General features: G+C 36.1%; 1 protein-coding gene across 4 annotated transcripts in view; it reads right to left on the bottom strand.

Annotated features, from left to right (window-relative positions):
* Positions 1-14902, bottom strand: part of LOC111057530 (protein gooseberry-like) — a 45715-nt gene that overhangs the window by 15809 nt on the left and 15004 nt on the right. For 2 of the 4 annotated variants that reach the window (XM_039431791.1, XM_039431792.1), the window contains exons 4-5: positions 6904-7093; positions 5253-5422 (exon numbers count right to left, since the gene is read on the bottom strand). In XM_039431791.1, the coding sequence (XP_039287725.1) occupies positions 5253-5422; positions 6904-7093 (360 nt within the window). The remainder of the gene's footprint in view (positions 1-5252; positions 5423-6903; positions 7094-14902) is intronic. The other 2 variants (XM_039431793.1, XM_039431795.1) reach the window with 1 other exon arrangement.

The raw sequence follows: 14902 nt of genomic DNA, 5'->3' as shown, positions 1-14902 counted from the left end.
CATAAGGCTGTTGTCATTGATAGTGGACTCTTAGTTCTTATCCATTGGAATACCAATAAATAAAATATTGAGGATCAGAGCACTCCAGTGGAACCTTGTAAATTTCACGGCATTTCTAGAATTATTCTTGTCGATAGCATGCGTATTATTCCTCAAGAATATTCACTCCATTATCTCTATGGCTTTAACCACCACTTTATCTTCATAGATAGCAAAAGACAAAAATATTTGATCCTAGATTCGAATTCGACGAATAGGTGATGAATGCCCATCCGATTCTTATATCAATCGCATCACTTGAAGTTGAAGAAGGATATTAGTTCTTTATAGAATATTGATCATTCACGGCTTGAATCAATTGGAAAAAAACTTCCTTCTAGTCAGCTTCCTTGAACGTTTTCAATGTAATACAAAATAAGCAACAAAACGACAATAATACGGTAACTATTATAATTTGTAGCAACAAAAAATAATGACTTCAATGATGGTCCCACTCTATTCGATCTTTACCTTCAACAGTGGAGCTCTCAGAATCAAAGATTATCAGGTCTTATCACAAACAAGAAATCATTTTCACAGATTGATGTGAAACGATATTGTCATAATTTATTCGAGCCAAAGTATAGTTTCGATGCACTAACGCATCATCTTCAGTGGTTTCTTTTGGTTAGAATTTTTTCACTGATTTTAACTTTTTTCATTGTTTGAATATTCTCACTGATGGCGTTTAGATAAATTCATACTGCATCGGATTTAAGTTTCAAGTGTAAACTTATTCAATGTAAATCAGACGACAGGAGAACGTCGAAACGTGCCTTTGCATCTCAAACCCCTCCAAGAACTTCAGTTGTGAAACTTAGTATGGATTAAGTACCTTGAAGAGAAACAGCGAGCGACTGGTAAAATAATAGCACTCACGCGACTTTCCAAGAACGCTGCTAGCTTGAGAGTCCTTACTCGTGATATTTGTCAGCTACACCTAGGAGAAAATTCCACTGGAATTCCTTTCGAATTATCACCATGGTAGAACTATAATTGATGAGTGAGACTGCGATTGTTTGGATTAGTCAGTCAAGGCGTCCTACATTTCAAGGTGAGCTGTACAAATTTTAATGATAATTGGAGCTGAGTGGCCCACATTCTTTCGTTAACAACTTTGACAAGATTGTTAGTTTCATGAATTATTATTGTAGATTTTGAATTGGAGTCTACAATAATTATTTATCATGGAATGTTGAGTTGAAGATCATGCTGAGGAAAAGCTCGGTCTGTCATCATGAACTCTCTCTACCCGCTATTCAGAAATATAGTAAACTAGATCTTTCAGTCTTTATATTCATTTTCCCAAAGTTTTCATTAAAGATTGCAATTTTAATCTCGTTGCTTGAACTCTTATATCAGGGACAATGACAGTGAATTGTAGCGTTTTGCATTACAACATATGGATTGTAAGGATTCACGTAGCCTGGATATAAATATTCTTCCATTCCAGTCCTATTTTCAAGGCTTCACACTGAAAGATTGATTTTCAACCTCTCTAATATGGGATAATGAAACCGTCGGATAATAATCATAACTATCATCTATCACAGTGGAGTTTAATACTGGAACTACTGACACTCTTCATAATATTTCATGTAGCCTACTCATTTATTCAAACTAAACCCTAAAAATCTGGTGTGGCGCACTCACACAACTTTCCTTGCCGTTATGAAAATTGATCACCTGACGCTAGTGTTCCCGCGCATCTCAAGTCTACTATTCAAATATTTGAGCCAGCTGGTGACAGGGCAATAACACACACACACACACACACACACACACACACACACACACACACACACACACCACACACACACACACACACACACACACACACATACAGACCAATACCCAAAAATCACTTTTTCGGACTCAGGGGACCTTGAAACGTATAGAAATTTAGAAATTTGGGTACCTTAATTTGTTTCGGAAAGCAATACTTTCCTTACCTTTGGTAATAGGGCAAGGAAAGTAAAAAATGGAATATTGTAGTCAAATTCAAAAAAGAACCAAATAAAATTGTGGGAAACAACTTTTTTATCATCTTACTGTATCTCATTCCTGTATTCTTTTATCATTCTAGCACCTAACCATTGAGATATAATAACGGATAACGTATACTAGAATAATAGCTCGAAAAGGTCAGTTCATAATAATCGTTATTCCAGGAATTCTCTTCATCATCATTCTGTAGAAAGTCGTCAAATCTAGGTGCAGAAAATATCGTGATTCTCTTATGTCTGATCAGGTTAATGTGCGGTTTATTTTGAATGGGTTCCATAAGTATTTTTACGAGTTTGTTGTGAGTAGTAAATACTCTGGGTGATCAGAGAAGACAATCGTTGTGAGAGAGCAGGAAACATTCAACCTACCTTTCACCTCTATCAAATTTCTCCGACAAATATGGCTGTCTTTGCTAGATTCTCTATTAAGGATCGACTTTCCTGAAAGGGAGTGTGTAGAAGAATAGAAGGATCCCCTCTTCTCAATCGCCTACCAACTAGAAATGACTCATTCCAATAATGCTCCCTTCTCTCCAGTGACAATTGACAGAGTACTGGAAGGAGGGCAACGATATTGTTCGTGACCCCCTCGGATTTCTTCTCATTGGCACACATTCGTTTATCACCCTCTTTTTTCTCTCCTTTCATCAGCACCCTTGCCTTTGGTTGACGGGGCCACCCGGCTGCCTCCCCATATCTATGTTAATGTGAAAAGTACACATTGAAAAGAGTCACCAGGAAACGATGTTGGTGACATTGGTTCTCTCTCTCCACCCTCCATGATATCCATTTAGTGCATACCTCCCTTCAACCCCACAAATGATGAACAAAACAAAATCAATGGATTTAAGAAGGGTGAGTGCGGTGATAGAAAATGGCGGTCTCAGACTGGTGAGTTGAAAGTAGTAAGTATTGTAAGTACTATTTTGAAACTCTACAAAAATTCTTATAAATCAATATAAATTATAATTAATTTCGTAGCCATTCTTCCATGCCACTATCATCACTAGTTCACAATGAAATTCTTCCGGAATCAGTGATTGTACAACTCAAGATGTACCATGATTTTTCTCTCGTAGATGCAATAATTGACTGCATAAACAGGAAACCGACTCAATAGATTCCTACATTAGTTAATAAGCTAAGTAGACTGTATGTGAGTTAGGTGGAACGGATGAGACCTTCAGTCAGTTAGGACGTTAATATTCAATTTGATGAATAATATCAGGTAGGTATTAAGATGAGTGAAATGAGATGTAAAAAAGAAAAAATATTTGAATAATCCCAAAACCAAGACGGCTCTATGGAGCATTACTTTTTCAGCTTATGAAAAGATGAAGTTTGATTAAGTAAATGAATCCCAGACAATAATGTTAAGGGGTAGAAAATGCATGGTCTTCTTTATTAAAAAGGTCTTTTTATCATGGTCTTTTTTATCTTCTTGAAATAGGAAATTTCAAGGAACCTCTCCATCCAATTGAAGAAGTCTGTGTTTCTTACAGAAACGATAATTTCTTTTGAATAAAAGGAGAACTATATTTGAATGTAACATTGTTGATTATATTAGTTTGAAACATCTCAACCATCTTGAATGTAGTATAGTAAATATGTGACGTGTCTATAATTATTGAGTTTGATCGCTTGTTATTAGCAATTTGCACGGAGTTTCCTCAAACATGTGATTATTCAATTATATCGATACTCCTCTGCATAGCAATCAGGTCCACATTCATCCACTCCTATGAGACTCTACGGAACGATCATTTTTTAAATTCGAAGTGGAGTTTTTCGATCACTCTTTCTACCTACGTCTTGCTTGTTCACTGCTCTATGTTCCATAATAATGTTCATTGTACAACTATCTCTAGAAACTCCTGTCCCGGTACATCTATGATCTATATGATCTATATGATCTATGATCTATGATCTATGATCTATGATCTATGATCTAATGTACTGGGGCATAACAATATAGTGTGAGACTTACTCTACATATACAATAATATAATGCCGAAATAATTTATCATATACTATATATGAACTTAAACGATCTACCTTGAAGAAGATCTATCTTGAATCGGGTCGTTCAAAAGATGGCTATTTTCAAAATAGAAAGCCGAAAGCCTAAAAGTGGCCTGAGGCTCAGAAATATTCCTGTTTCCGATAACAAATTGGACTTAATTTATTCACATAATTTTGAAATAACGGCATGTTGTAGGATATCAGTGGCAGTAGGTAACCAAATTATTCTAAATAGGCCTGAGGTTCTACTGAAACATGTTGAGTGTTCGATTGATAACACTTGGATAAAAATAATTATCATCAAGTCATGGCTATTATAATGAGAAGTGAATGAGTTTATAACGTAATTTGGCACCTCCTGTAGAATAAAATTTCATTACATGAACTTTTATGACTTTTTTAATTTGACTCAATTAACGTTCAGGTGCAACATGTAAGACATGGTATAATAATCAGCCTGAATAATAGAACATGGATTACATCAGAGGTATTGCTGATAGATATAGAATTTAGCTTTTGCCTCTAATCACAGGTTGAAAAATCATCAACTGTTTCCATTTATCAATATTGTTTCCAAGTATTAATGAAACATTACACAATGGCTGCTCTAATATCATACTACTTATTCTTAGAACGAAATTGGACTTAATTTATTCTCATAACTTTGAAATAAGGGCATGTTATAGAATATCAGATGCAGTAGATAACCAATAATCCCATTTTCAACAAATTCTTCAAGAAATTTCCACATTTTTCGAGCATTCGAATATATTTTCATAGTAATCATGAATACTCCTGAAAACCAGGATTCATTTCATTCATTCGTTTACCAAACCAATTTGTTTGGTAAACTGCGGCCTCATTCCCATCTCTTCACGATTATCTCTGTCCACATCAGAAGAATAACAGAAATGATTACAGCTTTCACAAACAAATATCCAATTAGATCAAGATTTTTCCCATTATAATCACAGTTACGAACAAGTGACGCAGCACACTGAATTGATAAATAAAAGCAAACTTCTTCCGACCAAAATACCATAGAATAACGATGCTGCAGACGAACAATGTTCCAAAGGAAACTACAATATTGAGGGAAAACAAGAATATTCCAGTCGGGAGTGGCAGTATTATTGTGAGAATAATTATTTTTGTGGAAAAAAATGTCAATCGCAAGCTACTCACTCTGTGCGTTGAAGTTGGCGCTGGGATCGTACTGCGTGTGCGCCGGGAAAGCGCCCTGAAGGGACATCGAATTGAAGGCGTTGAGTGTCTGCTGACTGTTGAGCTGCTTCCGAAGCCGCGCCCGCCTATTGCTGAACCACACTTGCACTCTTGCTTCCGTCAGCTTGGTCCTATTAACAACACACAAACACAGAATAATCTTAGAATCGTTTGAAAGTTGTAAATAGTATTTGGGAGGTAAGGGTCTTATAATCTCAGAGCCTGTTAAGATCTGTAAGCCGTGAATTTTATTTGGGAGCTAAGGGGCAAGACACTTGAGGCGTTTTTCAGACGAGTTGGCAGGGCAGGAAGCTCTCCGATTGACTAATTTTTAGCTGATTCTCGAACGCCAACCCAATCGGAGATCTTCCTACCACGCCGACTCGTCTGAAAAACGCTTCATGTACCTTAGGGTCAAGCTGCATGAAGTGAATACAAGTGTACCTGCATTCTCCAAATTGGTGCGAGAACGATGTGAAATCATGAGAAAGTATGGAAATGACTGATTCTATTAAAATCCGTAGTAGGCGTAATTATTAGAACTTGTTCAACCTTTTTTTTGAAAACTTAAAAATCTATATTACAGTAGGTTGAAGAAGGTAAGATATTGACGATTGTAAATGACTGTAATTTGATAGAGACGAATTAATAAGATTAAAAGATAGATGAGGTATATGATGAGTTGATCAGAATATGTAGAAGAAAGATGAAATGGATCAGAAATAAAGAATTGAGTAAGAAATATATAGATTGGAACTGGATGTGAATTATCTAGTGGATTATCTAATGCAATCGACAGAGAGATTTAGAAATCAATATACTGATTTTTAGATCATAATATTTTCTATGTATGATGTATGTAGCCTAAATAGTGTGATATGATGATTTAGAGATGATAAATAGAGAATCAGTTTCGATTATATCGCTATAGTCCATGTTTGTATGATTTATGTAGCCTATGTGGTGTTGATGATGATTAAGAGATAATAAAATAGAGAATTAGTTTTGATTTTATTACATGGCCTTATTTCCTACAATAATAAACCTGTCTATGCCTACTGTAGGCTATAAGAGCACAGCCTGCCAGCAATAAAATTCTCAGTTTTAATCCGAATGGAAAAGCAATTCAATAATGATAGAATCCTTTTTCCAGTAAACATTTAACTGTGTTTCAAAGAGAATGATGTATTTTCTTATATGAATCGCGTAGTCTACAATTTCATGCATTTCTATGTATGCATGAGTTACATGCTCGAGTGCGGAAATTTTTGGAGTATAGAGGCGTGCTTATTGTACGTTTCATTAAGTCGCAACGGATACGCTGGCTTGGATATGTTGAGAGGATGAGTAGAGAAAGGTTGCCAGATTGGAGGCAAGAATTGAAGGCACAAGAAGAAAAAGGAGAGCAGGGAGAAGGTGGCTGGAAGATGTGGAGAGATACCTGCGAGTGTTGGGAATTAGGGGATGGAAGGGGCTGGTGATTGATTGATTGATTGATTACAATATATACTGGTGATAGAGACAGATGGAAAGGAATTGTCATGGAAGCCAAGGTCCACATAGGACTGTAGTGCTAAAGGAAGAAGAGAAGAAGAAGAAGAGGCATGCTTACTTTTGAGCGAGTTCTTCCCTGGTGTAAACATCGGGATATTGCGTTCTCTGGAAGGCTCGTTCGAGTTCCTCGAGCTGGTCTCCGGTGAACGTGGTCCGGCTTCGGCGCTGTTTTCGTTTCAACGGAATGCCAGGCTCTGATTCCGTGTCACTCTCCTCTCCGTCGCTGGCTCCACCTGAAACACAGTCGTCTGATCTAAAATTCGAGTGATTCGAAATACGGAGGTGCCCTCTGGGCGAGGCTTGAAGCAGAATGTGTCCTGAAATTCTTGGGGGTGGGGGGCTGTCCAATTCAAGGGGAGTAGTAGCTGATAACAGTAGTATCTTTTTATAATTTAAGGGGGATGCATCCATGGACTTGGGAGGGAATAGGCACCCCTGCGAAATAAATTTCCAGTCATCTGAGCTGGACGATACTGGTGTAATTTAGCTAAGATCAAAATATTGAAATTCACTATCGTTGAAACAAAATACTGAGTAAACTTCATTCATCTATAATATTCATGAAAATTATACATTTGAGAGTTCAACTTGCCATTTCACTTAATACAACACTTCTTCAACACAATCGGGAATGTTGTGTGTGGCTGTTCTTTGGTGTTCAAAGCATGTCTGATCTTGCAAAGTGATTGTGACTGTCGAAGGTCTTCAATTATCTTGTGAATTCTATGGGAAGATATCCAGGTAGAGCTTAACCAGACAGACATAATTTTCAAAGATTGAAAGATAGAAAATTGGAGACAAGAGACTGAATGTGACATGTGGAATCTAAATGGCTTTCTTAACACGGTCCTGATAGTTCTCTTTCGGGCGCTCAAAACCACCAATGCGTTTCTCAAACTACTAAAATTTGCGGAGTATACAGCGATAGTAGAGCATATTGAAAGAGCTCATGTGCATTTTAATATGCTCAAGCTCATTTATTCATGCTCATGCCGATCATTAAGGCAACTATGAAAATCACCTGATAGATTGGAAACAGATATGAAATTGTCTCAAGTTATCAGAAGTTGAAAAATCAAGTATCACATATTGAGCAGCCTTCGAAAGAATTCCAAGCACCTGCGAGATTTCAACTATGGAATTGTATAGTGGTAAAACACGAGCAACTCTCTTATAAGTCCCTGCAAAGTGATAATCGTTAACTGTACATCCGGTACTGTTCTTACTCACGCAAAATTCACTTGATACGATTTCTTCTGTAGGATCAAACAGTATGTTACTTCAGCAATCTCAACTTGATATTATCATTAATAATTATTTATTATCTCACGCGTTTCATGAAAAAAACCAATGCAGATAATTTGTTGATACACCCCTATTAGACCATGTCATGATAATAATAATAATTATTCTCAACATGACCACCCATGAATCGAGTCTTTCCGCATGGTTATTCTTCAATATGAAGAAGTACTTTCTTGAATCATAATATTGTTTTTTATTATAAATTATATCTTTGATACCAGGTGTTGATGGTGAGATCTATATACTCTTTAATGAGTACATGAGTATTTAGAGTTGATAATACTTTTCAATAATTCTTCAATGATCCAATTAAATGTTATAACTTTGATTATATCAGTTTTTAATGCTGCTATTCATCTAAGGAAGGTTATTTGAATGCTCGATGCTGCATCTGAGTTGATAATTATTTGTTGAACGATTGACATTTTCTGAAGTACTTCTCTGAATTATCCGGTCGCATTTTCTTGACGTTCTTGTACATAATGTGAACTATCAGCATCATGAAAGCATCCATAATAAACCAGAATTTTTTTATAGAGTTCATCAAATAATTGAAGGATTGTTTCTTAATGGTATTTAAAAAATATGAAGGTTCTAGAACAAAAATATCCACAATTTAACTTTTGTTATAACGATTATAAATAATTTTAATTATCAGAGTATGAAGTGAGTTCATAATTTCCTATTTCTACCATGAAACACCGAATCCAATATTTTTATCATGCATTTCAGTATAGACCTATTCTGATTCCTATGAAATAGATAAAAACTATTATGAAATCCATCATAAGAATTTAAAGCTCCATTGCCTTTGATTGAGCTATCAGTTATAACTGTGTCAGTTTCAATTCCCACAAACTATTCTTGAGATCAAATAACAGCATGTCGCCATGTATTGATTACTCGATTACATGCGTACATGGGGCAACACTTGGCTCATAATATACGGCGTATCATTGACAAATGAAACGTAACGTTGGTTTTGGTTTCCATTTGCTGGAGACAGGAAAGAGTTGAGAGAGGTAATTGAGGAGCGGAAAACAAGATTAGAGAGCGATGAAAATTAAATTATAGGGAGTAGAAGGCGAGCATTTGATCGATGTATAGAAGAAGTTGGAGAAGAAAAAGAGTTGAAAGAAGAAGATATCATCAGACCATCTCCGGCTAGAGCACGCCTTTTTCTCAGCTTGAGTCAGAACTTAGGAATACAAGTACTTCTCAGATCTGCCACTCTTCTTTGGGACACAATCTTTTGTTGTCTGATGTATCAATCTTCAGAAAAGCTCAATTATCCACTAAATAGGCATAATAAACGATGATAATGGGTGCTTGGAATGGTGAAGAGTTTGAAGCTAATGTCTCACTGAGGGTGACAACGTAGTGGAGCGGTGAAATAGCTTCAAGCTTGAGATTGTTGAATGTAATGCACATTTTAAAATAGGTCGATATTGTTTCTTTACAATACCAGACCATGAATTTAAATTTAAATCTGTCTCGTTGAAGAAATTTAATTCTACCCGAGAGACTCAGTCCGCCGAAAAGTCATACGCATACATGAATTGCATTCTCAATTGGAAATGAATATTGATGATAATCTGAATTGTTTCGTGGATGCTGAGTTTGAAGGGACGATAAACTTTATGCTTATAAATTACTCTCCCATTATTGTTCCTGATATTTTTCATGGTAGTTTTCTAAGAGACAGAGAAGCTTCCTTTTGTTTGTTTCCCTTTATTTGATAATTTTGAATTACAAGTTTTTGGTATTTGTTTTAGAATTAGAAATCTCAGTGTGATAAATTTTTTATGAGGTTTCCACACTGAAAAAACAAATTTTCATAAATTTTGAGTATGGAATGAGCATATTCTGTATACACCAAAATGAAATAAAAAACATGTCAGATTGAGCGATAGATCTATCCAGTCCATTTTGAATTAACAGTCATTTACCTGTGTAAATGTCAAAATTTTGGACATTTATAGAAGTAGTTCTAATTCTCTCTTCCACAGAAACATAGGTAATACAATCATTGAATTCATACAGGAATCCATATCTACACGACAACTTGCTTGGTTCCTTGATTGTGAACAACTACTAAATAGTCCGGCGAAGCAGTGACATTCTTTTAGCGCACAGCACGCACTACCAACAATAAAATAGTTATTGTAAGGACGCAAGATTTATTCATATGACAGAGGTCATCTTTTGCGGGCGGAGAAGTCCTTTTAAGTTGTGTAAGATGTGTTGTAGTGGAAGTAGTTGTCGGCTTCTCCAGCCGGTTGGCGATGTGGAGAGAAGAGAGAGAAGCCACCACTCGCCGAGGGAATAGAAGCAGCCTTGGACCACCAGAGCAGCCGGCGGAGAGCAGAGAGACCAAGCCGTGCACTGAGCGCTGGCCAACGCATTTAGTCGGAGAGCACACTTTCCATCTGCACAATGAGTGGCTGGAGAGACTCTCCTCTCTCACTTGCTCACACGCTGCTCTCCGCCTGAGCAGCTAATGATGATTAATCGTCAATCCCTGAGGCAATCCACCCTTACCTCAACATCACCCTTTCTCACTCCATCTCCATCAGTTCTCTATCCACACCCACACAACCCACCTCGTACCTCATTCATTAACCAGAGAAATCCAAAACTATTAATTGCTTTTATCACCGCGTTTGACATCAATTCCTGTGTCGTATAAACAGATTTATAGCTACCGCTGTTTTATTGCGCTTGTCCTAACTCAATTGTTGCCAAATCCACCATGCCAATTTCAAGCTTGATTATTCCTGTTATTTTCATGTGGCTGGAGTTATTGTCAAGTAGTATTATTGTGGTCACAAGAAACGATAAAGTGATATTTTTGCCTAACGGCTTGTCGATAAATCCTATCTAAGCTATTGGCTTTGTCCAATGTACATCTGAGCTTAGTATTTATAGTGATGGGCTATTCTAGTATTCTAGGTACAGCATATTAGTACTGATAGTGGATTATCGTAAATATTAGTGTTTTCAATTTCTCCTGTACAATTACCTGATAATACCTTATGAAGGACATAAAATATTATTTAAAAACGATTTGTTGCTCATTTGACCCGAGGACAATCGAGTACAACAGAGCTGAAGAGAGCGAAAAATAATAATTCAATTAATTGAAGAGCTCTATTATGTTATCAGAATTTTCATTATAATTTTTTTTCTGACAGCTGAACCCACATTAGCTTTATTAGGCTTGTACGTGAGTTAAAGGAATGATGTTGATTAATGATCTTCATTTTAATTCGATGAGAGATGAGACGAACTACAGCGATAGCTTCCGATCCACTAAGAAATGATTTGAAATCTCAAAGGCATGAATGTGTTATTTTTTCTTCCATTCATAATATATTTTATAGCAGCAGAAAGTTGCCATACTACGAGAATATCAAAACTATTATATGAGGTTGATTATTCTATGGTAGCTGGCGCTTGCCTCTTATATCTGACTGACAAGATACCACGGATCCAACCGAATTTATGCTGTGACACAGCATATTTTATCCATTACAATGTTATTTGATGCGGATATTCTGGTTTTCTCGTGGAAAAAAGGTTTTAATCCATTTTATTCATTTCCCTAGTCAAAACTATCAAAAAACGTATGAAAAACGATTGGTCTGTTTTCAAAATTCTAAGCTTCCCCGATACAAGATGCACGTTTTAAAATCCTAAATCCACTTTTTCCATTGAAATTGAGAATTCTTGAAGGAGATCAGTAAGTAGTTTTACTAGCTCTTGAAATTATTTCTTGTCAGAATTGAATTTCTCCAGTTTCACTCGAGTATTTCTTTTTTTATACATAATTTACAAATCTGCGATGTCCTTGATAAAATGTCAAGCCCTCTATGATCGAAAATATTTTCACAATTCACCAAAACATTGAGCAGTTCAATGAGATGGAAAACTGGTTGAGATATTAGCACACCAAAAAATCATACAATCCAATAATTACCATATTGAATTGAATTATCAATAACTTATCCCAACTTTGAGAGATTCACCCATAGTCCATAGTGTTATAAAATATTTTTTTGTCTTATATAATAAAGATTTAATTAAAAGTTCCAAAACTCAATTCTTAATAGAGATTGAATTCAATTAATTCAGGCTGTGAACCGATCTCTTCTACCAATAAACAAGAATTATGGACTATACAATGTTCGAAGATTTTCGACCTTCGGGAGCACAAGGTTGAATTTTTATGGCGAAGAGAGCAGATGAAGTTGGGTCAAATGGTGCTCAACACGATGTTACGATCTGTGAGGTGAGGTTTCTCGTAAGTTACGATTATGGAAACGATCTCTCGTCTCTGTGTTGTTTGGCACCGAGATTGGAATATATATTCACGCTTTCTAAATAACAGGAAGAAAGACGCGTCAGAAAAATTTCCAGTCACATAAAGTAACAGACAATATCTGAATCTGCTGGCAGACTAGTCTGTTGACTGCAGACTGCTTTAATGAGGTACGGCCCTTTCGAAATTTATGAGAGTTTTTGGCATCGAACTTAGAGAAACAATGCGATTTCCCATACAAAGTTCGATTTAGTCTCTTTGATTTCCATGAAGCATATTGAAAAAAATTGAAGTTCCAAATAAGTAACAATGTGCGTTCAGAGAGTGAAGTTCCTCTTATTTCATGTTTATTTTTTATATTAATCGGTATGGATAACTATCCAATACGTTTAATCCACCCGTACTGATGAAATACATCTCATTCCCATCCTAAAACGAGGGTAATCTTTTTGTACTAATTAATTTCAATCGGAGTCAATCAACTACGATGATCATCGGAACTGAGGTTCTCATTCAAGTTGAAACACACATACTTCCAAATCAAATTCACTATTCCTATAAATTCTTGAAATCAACTGAAATCTTATTTATTGAAATATAATAGAATTTGTAAATATTCAAAAATATTTCTCGAGTTTGGTAAACTGATTGAATGAGCTCCGATGAAGACTTCATCTTCATATTTAGTGTTTTAATTCTTCTAAATTCAAAATTTCTAGCTCATATATATTTTTTGAAAAATTGAACTTTGACTTGCAACAGTAGAAACATAACCTATTTTTTCAGACAATGTTATTCATTATCAAAATTTGGAGCCAGAATAGTTTTGGGTCATGCTTGTTGTTCTCTTCCGATCATATTAATATTATTTGTCATTGTATTCACAATTGAATAAATATGTGCTCCTTTTGGTACAAACGTAAATTTCCCGAGTCTCTAAACTCCTTACTAAAGTCCTTACTTTGAGAACTAAATACCATCTAATTCCAAGCCTAAATTAAGGAATGAAGATAAAAAACATATTTTTAATCATGGACGAGTGTTGGTGTTGGGCCCTATGGAAGAAATTGGGATATTTCAAATTTGTAATTAGAAATTCTCGAGTGAGGCTATAAAAATAACCCATTTTCATAATATTCCAAATTGACAATGAATGTCAGAGTTTGAAGAGGCATTCAAACTATTTTGAAGTGCGAATAATTGAAGTTGGGGCCGAATCGTAGACATTAGTTGGCTGTATCGAGTTTCAAAGTGCGGCCTTTTAATCGAACGTAATTGCAGGGCGGTGTAATAAGTGGCCAACATAACTTTGCTTGATAGTAGGCTGTGCTCGATTTTCATCACGCCGAATGATATAATAAACAGTCATCACATCACGCACAGGGAGGTGTATTGCCAACATCTGCGCCAAACTGCTCATCCTTAGGGTTTAATCGTGGTTTCTGATCGTATTCTTCTGAACAGTAATGTCTGTAAGAGGATGGCAGAGGTTCGCAATCGTACAAAATCAATTTAAACGAAATAAGGAGTACAATTTCACGTTTGAGATTTTGGCACGCCTCAATTTTGGATCGCGTTCTCAAACAATACCGAAAAGAAGAGAAGCAGAGACCGCCGCTGCGGCCAGAGCATCATGTTTGTGTTGCTATAAAGCTCTGTTAAGCCAATTTCTTGGAGCATTCAATTTCGACTCGGATGGTAATTGAAAGAGGAGGCCGATGGAACTGGCTATTACTGGCCGAGCGGGGGTCTTCTCAATCCCCTCTCTCTCTCTCTCCTCTCACTCACTTGCCTCGCCACTCAGCTGCTTCGAGAGCGGTAATGTACCTTCTTCACGCTACACTCATGGCTCTCTAGGAGAACACGCGAAATTCTACATTTTACTTATATTTCACTTCCATTTTGATTAATTGCAAACCAGTCGGAGTTTTCTGCAGTTATTGAAAACTCAATCCTGAATTAAAATATTGAACTGTATAAAGAGTACAAGAGTACAGAGTAAGAGTGTGGGTGTTCAAAAGAAGAAATGTTAGTTTCAAATATATATGTGTTAATCTCAAAACGTGTATGAGCAGTATAAGCAGTGCTGTTTTTGTAAAAATAAATGTCCTGGTGGGGGCGGTTATTGGGAGTCCTCAGTATATTATGACATTTTTTTCGTACATGAAGAGATTACACTTTCATTATACAGCAAGATTGATTTCTAACTTTTCTTTTTTTTGGTATATTCTTCAGTATATTATGGCATTTTTTCGTACATGAAGAGATTACACTTACATTATACAGTAAGATTGATTTCTAACTTTTCTATTTGGATTTTGCGGTATTCGAGATTCAAGAAAAGCTTCTTAATAATCCATTCCAGATAGTTTTTAATTTTGGGAAGCCATCCTGGAAAATGATTCTCAGGAGTCTCGTTATAGAACTGAAT

The sequence above is a fragment of the Nilaparvata lugens genome, chromosome 1, assembly GCF_014356525.2.
Source record: "Nilaparvata lugens isolate BPH chromosome 1, ASM1435652v1, whole genome shotgun sequence".
Taxonomy (NCBI): domain Eukaryota; kingdom Metazoa; phylum Arthropoda; class Insecta; order Hemiptera; family Delphacidae; genus Nilaparvata; species Nilaparvata lugens.
This window is presented reverse-complemented; position numbering and strand designations above follow the sequence as displayed.